We start from the raw sequence: 14,411 nt of genomic DNA, 5'->3' as shown, positions 1-14,411 counted from the left end.
GCTAAAAGGAACCACACTGTCAACAGTTGACGCGTCAAGTTGCGCCGAGCCAGCAGCTGAAACTGGCCACGAGGTGCGCAACAACTTTTAATGTCACTCGGCAGATCGTAAACCACGGTTACGGCGCCGTCGCATTCGTCAAAGTTTTGATTGTTCATAACCGAAACTTTACGAGTGCGTAGTTAATGCTGGAGTGATGTTGTGTCGTGATCGTGCCAGCCCTCTAGGCGACCCGACTCGGACGACCAGAGGCTCGTGCAAAGCGTCTGCTGCAATGTTTGTGTACGGAAAACTATTTTGCTGCACTCTCTATTTGTTCAGGGTTTGCACGAAACCGTAATGGCAAAGTTTGCAGTTTGGAAACGGTTGGTGCTTGAATTTACGGCGCCACCAGCGCAGCGACCACCGGAATGGCCGTCAGAAAGTTACTACGGACCTGGGACGGTCCCTGTCCTCCGTAGTCGCCCCGAAGTAGTCGGTGCCCCGGTTCCGACTCGTCAACAACGTGTTAACCACCGTGGGATACGTGGACCCTTTGACGTCGTCGCAGTTTTAGGGCGACCCCGAACTACAATGCGCCGGTGTAATAATCGTTAAATGAATGCAAATCGCTGCGATAAAGCGGCACCGGAAGCAAGTTAGATAGCAACCGAATTGCAGGCAAATAAAGACCGAGGTTCGGCAATATGTCAACAGGAGCCCACAGTGATCCTCAATGCTGGAGCAACAATAGCAAACCTTACGGGACCCAAACGAACTGAGCGGCTTAATTATTTAATACAATTTTGATATCAAGAACGTGTCATTTGCATTTGAAAGTTTTTTGTTGAATTAACAAAAGCAGCAGGCCTTCCTTACCGTTTCCTTCGTGATTCGAGACAGCAAAAAAGGAACCATTTCCGATTCCTATAGCTGTAATTCAGTGAGCGTTGCGATTGAAACAATTCGCGCTTTTTGACGGTGGCCCCGGACCCGGAAGCTATATGCACGCCACTAGCATGTGTGTGTGTTTGCTTTTTCCCAGCCCGAAAGCCCGAAGGAGATTTCCGGCCCGGCTTACCCCGGATATCGGGTGTCATTAAATTTCCCACCAACCACGCCACGCCACCGCCGGTCATCGTAAAAGCCCGGCCCGAAAAAAAATGGGTCACCTGATCAGGGGGCCAGTCGCGAAGTTGCGGCCGCCGTCCGCGGTCCCGGAACAATCTCGCTGGCCAAATGGCCAGACATTTTATGAGTAATGTGCAGCAACGGCAATCAACCGGAAACGGGAAATGTCGTTGCGTGTTACGCGGGCGCGGCAAAGTCGGTCGGGCGCTCCGGCCCAGCACGGCAGCGTAATGGTCCTGCCATCCCTGACCACGGACATCCTGGTCGGCCGGCGGGCTGCGGCAATTAAACTGCCGTTCGGAAAGGAAATCGCCGCCAGCCCGACCGTTGACCGTTGGCTGCGGATGTTTGCCGAGCGTGTCGGTAAATCAATATAATTCGCTCATAAAAATTGGGAGGTTCCGTGTCCGGCGTCCAGGCAGGCGTACGCGGGTCAGTGGGCCCGAACGTGCCCGCTTTTGTGTGTGTGTTTAAGCGTTTCCGTGGCCACTCCGTGGTTGATGGTTGCCCTACTTCCGGGTTACCCGCCCGGGTGCACCGGATGAATTGATTTCACCGATGCCCCACCCAACTGCTGCGTCGGAAGCGTTTCGTTCGATTGAGCTTGAATTTATGGTACGATGGTTACATTTGGCCACACGGTGCACGGTGGGGTTTGTGTTTTAAAACGAGGTACGCTTTTAATTATCCATCATGGGTGATTTGTAGCCCGGCTCCGGGCAAGGTGCGGCCGCGTAAGAAGACACTCCAAATGGCACCCGCCCATAAAAAGGGCAAACAGTAACACACACACACACACACACTGGCGCACGCACTTTAATGTTGGCCCATCCGGATGCTAAATTGATTTTTCCCGCCGACGATAAATTCTACATCAACCGGCGTCATAAACTCGCGAAAACACCGGCACCGGTTGATGGCTTATGGGTTTATTGGCGTTAAACATCAGCCTGGTTTAGCGAAACGACATTGCGATTTAATTTTCTACGGGTAATAGAACCGGTTTTTAACCTCGTTTTCACAAGGTCGCTTCCCCGTAAGCCAATCATAAAATGGAAAATAATCGGGGAAAGATTGGATGGATTGGATGCCATGAACACGTGTGTGCAAACGCTTCGAACCTTGAAGGCTTCGGAAAAGCGAAGCCAAATCAATCATTGAATTTCAAATCATCGCTCACATTTGAAATTAATTCTACGTTACGTCTCCACGTTCACATGATGATCTCATGCGAAAAGAGCGTTGAAAGTGTATAAGGACTCTTCGCCTTCAATAAATGCAGTAGAAATGATGGGTTGGTGAATTTAAACGTGGTCGTAAAAGCCTTGAAGTCGATCCACGTCAAGGACGTCCAAACAAGGAAATAACGACAGAAATAGCAGAAAAAAATAAAGAATATCGTATTGGAAAATCCTTGAGTGACTAAAACAGATTTAGTAGAAGCCCTAGGCATTTTAGACCGTGTAAGTGATATTTTGACTGAAGTATTGGGTTTCAGCGGTTTGGAACGGTTTCGAAAGGATAAAGAGGATTTTGTGCGTTTACTTATCATTATCGATGAGACTTGGGTTTATCCTCATGATCCTGAATCAAAACAAGAGATTAAAGAGTGGTGTGAATTCAGTTCTTCGGCATCGAAACTAGTTCGTGTTCAGAAATCGGTCAATAAGAGGTCAGCAATAGTTTTTTTCAGTTTTACATCAGGACAATGCAATGTGTCACAAGGCCATTTTGAAAATGGCAAACATCCATGAACTAAAGTTCGAATTTTTGGAACATTCACCAAATTTAGCCTCTAGCGACTTCCATCTGTTTCCAGACCTAAAAAAATGTATTCGTGGAAAGCGTTTTTCATCAAATGTTGAGGTCATAACAGCTGTGGAAGCGTATTTTGCACTCCTCTCAGACTCTCACTTCAGCGATGGATTTCATAAATTGGAATCTCGTTGGAACGAGTGTATTGATGTTCAGGGAGACCATACTGAATAATAAAGTGTATTTTGAACCATAAAAATGTGTTTTTCTTATCGAACCTCAAAACTTATTGAGCGGCTTGGTACAATTATCAGCTCTCTTGATTACCATAACACAACCTGTTTTATTTAGTAGAAGAACTCATATCAGATGGAACGATCCGCAAAAAAACTCGATAGAAAATAAACTGATGTAAAACTGCAGAAGAATAGAAAAAAAGCTCAAACCCCGAAGGATGCCACAGTTAAAAAAGGACAGCGACAAGAGGACACCCCACAGAGCGTTTATCTGCAATATGTTGGTTTATGCTCGACCGATAGCGTTTGCATCTTTAGCACCACGTCTCGCTGTGTGGTCTGTGGTCTTCGGATCGGTCTTCTGCGAATTGCATTTGCATTTTTCGACCTCCGTTCGTCCGGGCTGTCGATGGCGATAAGACCCGCAACCGCAGAGATGGGTGACAAAATTAATAATCCCGCTGGTGCGACTGGTGCAGTACAAATTGTGTTTCGGTGTGTGTTTTTTGCTCTTGTTTCCGATCGCTCCGATGTCATAAAATCCCGATAAAGTGTTCCCGTTCCGTATGGAAATGCATTGCGGTGTAAGTTGCTGCGGCCCATCCTTCCGATCCGATTGACCTTCCGCGGGCACCGATGACACTTCGCTGATTATGCATTCCGGCAGCATGGAAAAATGGCGGAGTCACCGACCGACCGACCGACCGCTGCCAAGGAAAGGCCGGACGGCAGCCTCGAAAAACCCTCGAAAACGACGGTGCAAGAAATAGTGTTTGTCTGCATCGAGAAGTGCGCAGCATGATTTAGTCTCCCTATTCGACGAGAGTGCCCCGTAGTGTGACGGCATTTATTATTATTATTTTATCCTTTTTCCGATCCACTGTGCCGCTTATTGTTTCTGGACCGGTTTGCCGTCTCGGCTTTGTGCCATTTATGCGAGCCACGTTCCTGCCTGGTGGGTCCGGCAGCACCATCACCGAGTTTGGGGGATGATTTTTCATCACGAGTTTTACTGCAGTCCATAATGTGGTCCTTTGCAGCAATTTCGGTTGCCCCGGCCCGCCCCAAACCCCCCACAGCACCGTACGGCCGCCGCAGTCGCCGTTATTGAAAAATGCATTTGATAAATGTCACGCCAGTGTTCGATACCAACGACGACGACGAAGCGATGGGAGGCCTTCGAGGCGAGCCTGCGTTGGGTTCGGAGAGTTTCGCAGAGTTCACACTTTTTTTGTCTGCCCATGGCGAATCCTGGCCCGGCCGGCAGGGCCCACAGGACAATCGCCGGGGTCGTAACTGTCGTCACGGTGTCACTTTTGGCACCCGGCGGCGGGGCACTTCCAGCGGGGCGATCCCGATGACACTTGGCGTTTGTTTATGCAAATCGTTTCGGAATGCTGCAATGCTGCCCGTTCGGCGGATGGCCAGGCACGCCAAGACCGCAGCAGGCGGCGGTCGACGCGACGCGCCCTGTTACGGTAAATTGAATTCTGTTTGCTTTTCCCTTGGCACGGCGCCATCTTAGTTGGCTGCGTGAAATTTCGTGTCAGTCGCTCACGGTGTGTGTGTGCTTGAGCAGCATGAAGTTTGACGACGGCCGTGGCGATGAAGCGTGGGCCCGGAAGAAGCCGAGCTCCGGGGCACGCTTCCCGTGGCCGTTCACCTGGACGACGGGAGTCCGGCAGCCGAGCCTCAATCCGGGCGATATGGCAAATCTTCACGAACGCATCGGTCACCTGAGGCCGCTCTGGTTCGAAGGACTGCAGCTGAACGTAACGCGCGGGCTCGGCGTGAACCGGAGTGTCGGGTGCAGCTGGACGCTAAGCCACGTCACACCCACCGGCTTCCGGTGGGGCGGCCAGTACCAGCGACGCTGCAGTGACCACGTCTTGGTAGGTGTGTTGTGTGAAGTGTCCGTCGTCGCCAGCTCCCATATCCATGTGTTTGTACGATTCCAGAAAACGCCACTTGTGGCGTTCGATGTGAACCCGAGCACGCTGGCCTCGAACCTGCAGCTCCGGTACCGACCGGTCCGGTCGCTCTGTGTCCAAATGAGCCTGCAGCTCCAACCCCAACGGCTACCGCTCGTCGACGAGCTGTCGGTGCAGCACACGGGCTTAAGCCGCACGTCGTCCGTGCGCTACGCTGGCTCCGCTACGTCCCGTTCGTGCCGCTTCAGCATGGATCATCTGGTCAGCCTGAACGATCGGCTGTGCGTCGGGCTGGAGCTGCTGACCGAGTGCCACGGCGGCGTGTACCGTACGGGCGTCGCCTTCGCCAGCAGGTTGGTGTGAATTTCGCTCAGGCCACCGCCGGCCACGGGGTCTTAGAAATAAGTGCACCCGGGATTAGTGGGGACAATTTTGCGGCCAGCTCCGTGGCAGCGTGGAACAACGGCTACAAGCCACTTAATTAATGCGATTAAGCACGGTGGTGCTGCCGGCGAGCGAATCTAGTAGCCTACGTTTGAATTGAATTACTTTCAGACAAACGATGGTTGTTGTTTAGCAGTTTTATAGTCCCGTTCCGCGTTTCGAATACCACCTTCAGGATTTCATCATTTTATGACTTTTCAATGAAACCGACTTCCCTTAGTTGTTAAATACTTAATGCTCCATCGCGGTGCACACCCATTTTATGCAATTATGTGTTGAGTGACTGCTGTGAGTCACTAATGCCTTAGCAACAGTTCAATGCATTCTTTGATAAACGATTAATTCTTGCAACTTAGTCCATAGGCGTACTCAATTCCAATTCTAATTGACAACTTGCATATTAAAGATACGATTTTCGTAAAAACAGTCAAAATGTTCTCAAGACAAACATAATTTAAATTTTCTATTTCTTCTCCCTGACATAGTTTTGTAGGGATTAACTATAAAACGAGTCACACCGGTTTAGAATAATGATTGTCGAGCTATTAAACGCGGAGCCTATCGCTTAGGCTGCCGTTGACTATTTTGTCAATTTCAAAGCGATGCCATCATTAACCGTTTGCTTTCTCTTGCTGCGCTTGGCGCAGATACAATCGCGAAACGTGGACGCTGGCGGCCACCGTTTCACCGGAAGCGTTCGATCTGAGCTACTGGCGGAAGGTGTCGGACATGCTGCAGTTGGGCTCGTCGGTCGTCATCAACCAGCGGCAGCGCCAGGCCCTCGGCTCCATCTGCTACCGCGTGGACCGCCCGGACACGGTGATTCGCGGCTCGTTCGATTCCGACTGGACGCTCGGGTTCACCTACGGCAGGTTGGGTAGCGTGGCCGCTAACCTCGGTGCCCCGGCAAAGATTCGACGCAATTAAATCCCAAAATTGATTCCGTCCCCGGGCGGGATATTTTTCTGTGTGTCTTTTCATGTGCGCGTGCCAAACGAAAAACGCCCACCGAACAACAACAACGCCACGGGCATCAACCAATGCACCGATGCACCGATGGTTGCGGCTGCTGCTAATGACGGGACAACAGGAAGCTGACACCGGCCGCGTTCGGCGTGTGTTGGAGTTTGCTGTTTTGCGTGCCGAAAAACACGTTCCAGTGCGGCTTTCGGATTGATTTGGATTCTAATTTGCTCTGATGAGTAGAGAGCGCAGACAAAAAGGACCTAAACTTTAAGGCCAACGCCCAAACGGGGGCAGAAATAAATCATTCGGAGCATCACCAACCTCACGTCAGCTCGGGAGACCAAAATTAGTGCGATCGAATGGTGGAGGTGGATATAATAAAAACGGTTCGAACATCCAATGGCCCAACGGTAGCCACCCACAATCAGTCACCAGCCAGCGCTGATGGCGGTTTGGTTTTGTTTCCACCCTTCGCAGCGTACGCCTTCTATTGGTTCGATCATGACACAATTTTCGTTAATCGTCTGCACCTCCCGGAAGCAACGGCTGCGCCCAGAATTGGGTGCGATTCTATTGATTCAATTTAAAATGTGCTCTGTTTCGTTCTCATTTTCACGTCATTTCGTCCTGTATGCGGAGCACTCGAGCCGCGTCCTTCCGGAGGCTCGTCAAGTACCGCGGCCGGTCGAACTACAGTGTGGCCAATAATTTTCGCACCAACGCACGTTTTTATGGTCTGATGATCGATGCGAGTCGAGTGTGCGCCTTCGTGGAAGTGGTCAATCCAATTTTAAACTATTTTTTAATCTACACCATCGCGGTGTGTGTGCTATAATTGATTCCTGTGCTGGAGCTCTGTGGCCACGATTGATTAAAATTGAATGGGTGGCACGAACTTCGGACACTGCATTGGGATGCATTTTTTGTGACTTTTTCCTAGTTTAATTTAATTCAGATTTAATGGACGGCCTAATGATTGCGTTGATTAGTCCATACCTAGGCGGCGGTACACTGAACCGGTTCTTTGGTCATTCCATTCCGATGGCCAAGTTGGTGATGTGAACCAGCTGTTGGGTTAATCGTCATTGCAATAGAGCTCGCTTGATGCACTTGATGACTTCAGGCGCACATTCAATTCCGGGAAAACTCCCAATCTGTGGTCCTGTCTATTCATCCGGCGAACGCTTTTCAACAAGAACGCATTTCCGGTCCAAAGCCGAACGCATGGGCCCACACGACATCCTCTCTGCCCATGCGGACGCTATTAGTTTTTACGACCGAATTGGGGTCGAAACCTTCCAACCTTCCGACGGTGGTTCCGCCAACATTCAGAAACAAGTTTCTAGAGACCGCTTCGGAACGGGAAAACCGGAAATTCCACACCAAAAAAAAAACCGTGGCTGATGCGATCTCTACGGTCGGTCCGGCGATCAATGGCGCTCGGTGATGTGAACCGGAATGTGACCCACAAAGCCCGCATCGGGAAGTCATGGGATTTAATTTTACGAAGTCACCAATCTGGAATGCCTCAAATTTATGCTTAGAAATTCGGGTCGGTGACTTCCACACTGTCCTGCTCTTATCGGCAAGGAACGGAAATGGCGGCCAAGGATGTGTGTGTGCGAGGCTCGGCAAAACCCACCACTTCGGTCCGGAGCTACAGTTCTGTTTTCCGGGTTGTAAAGTTTAGCCACACACACATTTCGCTCCCCGCTCCGGTAGGATTAAGGGCAGAAGCAGAGGTTCGGCCACAAAAGGACCCGGGTGTGCCGGGATTGGAAGGCTAATACGCAGATCTCCCGTGCGCACTCCTACCGGCGGTTCCGGTGGTGTGGTGATGTTGGATAAACTTTTTTGCTGGTTCTCTGCCCTGGCCGACATGTGTCATTGGGCAGCGCTCCGCTCTACCGCCTGGGCTGGGCCATCCTGGGACTTTCACTCGGGTCTCCCCGAACTCGATGTTCAATGGCGGTTCCCTCACTCACTCACTGTTGGCTTTCACTTTCACGTGCGCGCTTGGGAACGGAAAAGTTTCCATTTAAAGTGTGTTTTATCTTTTCAATATGTCGCTGGGCAGGTTGGCCAATCACTTGGCCTCCCCCGGGGTGCTGAAGTACCAAGCAAAAGTTCGAAAAGTTTGCCCCGAAAGCGGTTAATGGTTTTATGTAGCCCGTTTTTCTTTCGAAGGGCCTTAACTGTATAAAGCCCTTCTTTTTTGCCATTTGATCAAAGCAACGATTTGGACCAGCAACGCCGAAAACGGCGCACGAATCCTTTAGGGCATTATGAAATGCATTATGGTGGCCCCCCTCGGAAAATAAGGCCTTAGAAAAGCGAAACATCTTACTGAATGGCGTTAGATAACCCTGGACGCCTATAAATCGCGCACGGCCACCACCGAAAGGATGCGCATTCTGGCTCAGGAGATGAATTATATAGGCGGCGAGACCATTGTTTGCCGGCACCGCTGGGCTCCGTCAGGCGGTGTAATCACATTACGGTCACAATTAAAGCATCATGTCAAGCGCGCGGCGCGGCAGGATGGATGGTTGGTGATCCTTTTTTTTTGCAAAGTGCGCCTTTCTTTGGAAACCGCGGGAAAAAAAGGCAAGAATTATGTCGTAAATTTTAGCACCCCCCAAGCAGCTCCGTTATCTACTTACCTTGGGTGGGCCCAAAGTAAGTACCATTAACGCTTAGCGAGCGAATAAGGAACCGGGCTTTGTCTGCCCTCCCACGGGGCCTCCCACGGAACGACTCATGGGACCGCGTTTCGAGAAGAAAGCCGACCCGTTGAAAGGGAAATGAGTGTTGACGCTGGCCGGGCAAACTCCTTCGAAGGGTTCGCTTCCGCCATTTTCCCGTTCCGCGGGCACTTTTGGAAGCGTTTTATTTCTCTTCAAAATTCGGCCGGGCCCTCGGGCCGATCCGTTCCGGCCAACCTTTCGTCCGAAGCATTCTAATCCATGCACCGGAAAGCGGGAAAGTGTGCAACTTTTAGTAATTACTCTCATTGGGGCGATTAAAAAATTAAACATTTATTATCTTCATTAATCCCCGCACACTGGCCGCCAGTTCCGTTCCGCAGCCCATCTCCGGTCGCAGTGGTCACATTCACGCCTTCGCGCGCCTTGCCGCGCGCGAAGGACCACTCAGGTCTGTTCGCGCGCGCTCCCTATTCCCAGCCCCGTCCCGACAGATCGGGTCTCAGGTCCGTCCCAAGAATCCGTCGCATTTTTTCCGGCCCACCCTGTTGCCGATTCATGGTCCATTGGCTCCGGCGGCGAAGTGTTTTCTCACGTTTCGCGCCATTTGCGTGGTGCCCGTGGATTCGTCAACGGGCACCACGGGGAAAAGTTTCCGCCCCCCCGGCCCCGGACTCTGGCTCCATTTTTCTTTTGGTGAAAATTTAATGAAGCGATAAATTTTCTCCCGCCCGATCTCCCCGGGTTTTGCCGAACCGAGCGGTTGCCAAACGGGTTGGCATTATCCTTCGCCCTATCCTATCCACCGCTGCCTTGCTCGGGTGGCTGACGTAGGCGATAAATTCACGGTACGACGGTGACGGCGCTTTAAGGGGATGTTTTTTGGTCTTTCCACCCATCAGTTCATTGCTCATTGCCGCGCCCGCACCGCTGCCAATCTTCGTGCGGTGCCAGTGGCGGTGTTGCTTTCTGGAGTTTTCTTCGGTAATTAAATTTGACGGAACGGCCGATCGGTGTTTGCGGTGCGGTGCGTGTGTGGGTGCCGGTGCGGGAACAACAAAACATCGGTATGGAGAAGCGAATACCGCTCCAAGAGGCTGATCTGGTCGACTTTTGCTTTTTCAAAGTGACGGAACTGGAAAGTGAGCGAAAGTGGAAGCAAAACTTCGATGGAGGCGCACAGTGAGTTTGGAAGGAACAGCGATCCGCGTCGGTGGCAGCCAAATGAAGTTGTTGTTGCTGCAATAAAATGTTCACAACCAGCTGGACTGTCGATGGAAGGCAACGAGTCCAGTGAGAAGATATCGATGATAAAAGAGCGCTTAATTTCAAGGACATTAAACCGAACACGTTGTTTTGTGTCCTCCTAATTCGTGGAAAAGGCCGAACCAATGTTTTCATAACATTTATTGCTTTGAACAGTACAAAAAGTGACAGTAAATCGGTAGACGAAATATTTCAATCATCAGCTACCGTTTGAACGACCAACCAAGAGCTCTATCGAATAAAGCGATAATACAATATCTTGAAGAAACCTCTGTCATAAAGTTGTTGATAACATCATACCTAGACAATAAACCAATAAGGCCACTGAAAGAGATAAAATAAGCCTGATGCTCGAAATAGCAAGACAATAATAACAAAAGTTATCGTGTGAAGGTAAGCGTTTGGAAAATATTAAATCCTTACTACATTACATTACCAAAGATCTGATCAAGTTCAACTGAAGCTCTTGAAATCAACATTTAACTGTAGAATGTGTCACAATTGTATCCAAAACGAATGAACTAATCGAGTTGATATGGTGTAAATCATGGACCAAAAGCCACAACGCCAATCGGTTCGGTTAACCAGTTCCAAAATTGCATCGCTTACTTGGATGCCAATGAAGCTTTCTTGCTTTTTGTTTGTGGCATTTCTACTTTTAACTAATCAAAATCATCTACAAGTTGTGATGTGGCTTTCATTCAGCTCCTCGAAAAACGGGAAAACTTTCTACCGTTAACTGCCATTTTGGCTTAACTTCGGCAGTTAAGCCTTTTCACTTCAACACAACGGAGTCACTGCTGCACTGTGGTAGAATGCGCTTGTAGTGAGGAGGTTTTGTGGCCCATGACCGCATTCATGCTGGGCTAAAGTTTTATCGATGCTAAATGTACTTTCCGAGATGCAATGTGATTATCGTCCCAGCTGCGTTAACCCCTTTTTTGCGTCCGACAGCGAATTGGAGCGGAGAGTTTACAATTCTCTTAAATCTTTTCCGTTGCATGGTGTATGTGGCCTGCCCCAGGCAGTTGCTGTGTATTGAGGTTGCCGTTTGCACCTGCCTGCCACCGGTGGGCGGTGTGTTTCCCCATCCCGGCAATCCTACCGGCCGGCAATAATTTACCACTCCCGAGAGTAATCTTCCGGGAAGAATTATTTATCTTTCTGGCCCATTCGGCTCCCGCTGGCAAGCTTTTTATGAACACCCCGGAATGCAATCTATATTTCACATTAGAATTCAAGACTACATGTGTGCACCGGTGGCCACAAGATTGCTGGCCTATCTCTCACTCTCTCTCTTTCTCTCTCTGTCTATAGTTTTTCTTGGCAGGCTGCAGATAGTGCCGAGAAAATGCATTTAACTAAAGTGCACGGAAGGGTCGTGAACATTGTCGAGGTTCGTGCTATATCGAAAGCAGGCACACAACACACACACACACACACACACACACACGGGTGGGGCGGAACTCAGGCATCGAAACCGGCAACCCGGGACATCCAACGATCCTTGTTCGACAGCAACAGCACGTAGACGATATAAATTCCGACTGAAGCACTTTTATGACTAATGGCACCGGAAAAACCGGGCCACCGGCAAGAGAGTGGCACCGGAACGGGCTTTTAGATAAATTTTGCCGACATTATGCGGTCGGAGGGTCGAGCCTTTAAAGTAGTGACTTTCTTGAGAAAGTGAACCGCCGCGCTATGGACCGGGCGAAAGGATAAGCTAATAATCGCCGGCAGCGCGATGATGGCGTCTTCGGAAGCGCGGAGTATGTATGTTTAGCAGGACGAACATTTGCATGCCTTTCTTCGGCTGAGCGATGCGGTTTGATGGCGGTTCAAAGAGAACGCACCACCGTGGCAGAACTTTCTTCCAAACACAACCGACCGTGCGTCAATGAGTCGCGGAACTTGAGACACTCTTCCGGAACGAAGGCTCGCTGGCGGGTCGCATTCCGCTTCAGTTCAAAGCGATGGTTTCACTACTTAATGGACGGTTCCGTGGACGGGTTGACTGGCGTTGATGGCGCGATTTGAAATTTCTTGGTGTTCTCTGCTCGTTTTTTGTTATCGTGGTTCTCACAGGTGGTGGAAATTCTCTAAGCACAGCTAAACCTCGCCTTGGGTCGGAACCAAGACGGCCAAGACTTGAAGAAACTCTCATCCGGCGTTACTTTTGAGTTCCGAAATAAAGCTGAAAATGTAGCAAGTGTTTGAAAAAAATCAAATAAATGAATCGCTAGAAGTCTCGATGCGGTGATTCATTGATTTTAAATCAGTTAAGGCCATGCTTTGGGCAAGACCTCAACAGAGAATAGAATGTCTTTTGCAAATAATTCGTAAAAAAAACTCAAAAGCATTACCATTCAAACGTGTTTCTGTGTTTTTGACATAATTTCATGGCCGCTCCGGAAGCATCCCTCCAAAAGACGTGTGGGAAAAGCAGAAAGGCAACCCCCGGTTGACGAATGGAAACTGCTAATAACTCGCACCAGGAATAGCTGGTTGATGGGCACGTCCTTCGAAAAGAGTGCAGAGAAGTATTTTTGAAGTGGCACTTTTGCTTCGGGCGCCCTAGAACAGCCGCCTGCCGGTTACTGAATTAGGAGCGGCGGTTGAAAGCGTCACACGGAAAACGGGTGGTACGTTAACCGGTTGGTCCTCGACGCGGACAGAGGATAGGATCGCGCGGCTCGGCAAATCGGTCTGTAGCTGACGGCACTTCGCGTTGAGTAACTAATTACCGAGCTCCGGCTCCGGTCGGTCGGCTTGACAGAGCCGTCAAGTCCTCGGGCGCGCTGGCGACACGTTGAATTCAATTACCATCGCTAATGTTGCGTGTGTTCCGTCGGCTTCTCCGTCGGCACGCACGTCCTTGCCGCGCAGCTTCTTTGTCCGATGTCGAAGACACGATTTCGATCTTCAGCTGCTGCGCTCGAATCTAAACGACGGCACGGTAAATCTGGCCGAAGTCGAGTGGAATTAAGTGTAATCGGCAAAAACACGGCCCGCATGGGCTTGCTGGCGGTGGAAAACTTTTACTACCCCGGGGGGAACAACGCAGGCCGCGTTGTAAATAATTCACGCGGCCGCAATTGTACCAACGACGGCCGACAGGATGACAGGTTTTATGGATGAAGCTCGAATTGTAAGCAGCGGCCTCAGCGGTCTGCCTCTTGGCGATCGGCCCCCATCCATCTAGATTCGCCGATCCAGCGCCGTTCAGCCGCCACCGTTCGCGGATGATGAACTGGAACCGCCATTACTCACAGGTGGAGCGAACACAAAACACGCACAAAATCAAACGAACCCCGCCATTTGCAGGCAGCGGCAGCGGAACGGTGTGCAGTTTGATGTGGAAAAGTGGAAATTTTAATTAAAATGCCAAAGATTTATTGACTACGCGCGGCTATGCGGCGGTTGCCGGAGAAGCGGTGAAAAAAAAACGACTGACACATTTCAAAATAAACCCAATTAAACGAAGCCGGAAGCCGGAACATTGGCGCCGATAGAACGCTGGCCCGGGCATCAACATGACCGCTAAGCAATTGTTTGCCGACCACCGATGGGCTGGAAACTGATGCGCCCGGTTCGGAGGGTTAATTGAATATTAATGTCCGCTTTTTCTTGTTGCGTCAGCCGAGATGGCGGCTGGAAAATGGCCAAAAAGAAACGGGGCACTCCGTCCCGAATCCGCATGGGTTGCCGCCGCCTGCTTTGTTGATGCTTCGAAATGGATGTGGATGTAAAAACGCCACTCGGTGCCGGCCACAATCTGCTACCGCTAACCATCCGGGGCCGGCTTTATAGTACCGTGTTCCGTGGACCGCCGGGAACGGGAAGGATTAGCTACGGTTAAGCGAAATTGGTTTGTGGTCGGCACAGTACGGCCGGTCCCGGTTCCCGATTCGATTCGGTTGCCCGGGAGCAAAGATTTCGCGCGACCGGGCATCCGGGGGCGAAAGGAGCTGCCAGGCGCACAACAGTTGGTTGGC

At 50.5% G+C, this 14,411-nt stretch overlaps 1 protein-coding gene across 1 annotated transcript; it reads left to right on the top strand.

The window, feature by feature from the left end:
* Window positions 1-4,681: 4,681 nt before the first annotated feature.
* LOC128269969 (mitochondrial import receptor subunit TOM40 homolog) lies at window positions 4,682-6,675 on the top strand. The gene is made up of 4 exons (XM_053007371.1): window positions 4,682-4,993; window positions 5,060-5,385; window positions 6,124-6,348; window positions 6,567-6,675. The coding sequence occupies exons 1-4, from the start codon at window positions 4,682-4,684 to the stop codon at window positions 6,673-6,675; spliced, it is 972 nt and encodes a 323-aa protein (XP_052863331.1).
* Window positions 6,676-14,411: the final 7,736 nt, after the last annotated feature.

Source organism: Anopheles cruzii, chromosome 3 (assembly GCF_943734635.1).
Source record: "Anopheles cruzii chromosome 3, idAnoCruzAS_RS32_06, whole genome shotgun sequence".
Taxonomy (NCBI): domain Eukaryota; kingdom Metazoa; phylum Arthropoda; class Insecta; order Diptera; family Culicidae; genus Anopheles; species Anopheles cruzii.
Note: the sequence above shows the minus strand (reverse complement) of the source record. Positions and strands in the feature narration are given on the sequence as shown.

Bases quoted from the DNA above. Each gene is read 5' to 3' on its own strand.
- LOC128269969 (XM_053007371.1), top strand. From the start codon at position 4,682: ATGAAGTTTGACGACGGCCGTGGCGATGAAGCGTGGGCCCGGAAGAAG. The intron at 4,994-5,059 runs GTAGGTGTGTTG...GTACGATTCCAG, and splicing joins GCTGCAGTGACCACGTCTTG to AAAACGCCACTTGTGGCGTT. The intron at 5,386-6,123 runs GTTGGTGTGAAT...CGCTTGGCGCAG, and splicing joins GGCGTCGCCTTCGCCAGCAG to ATACAATCGCGAAACGTGGA.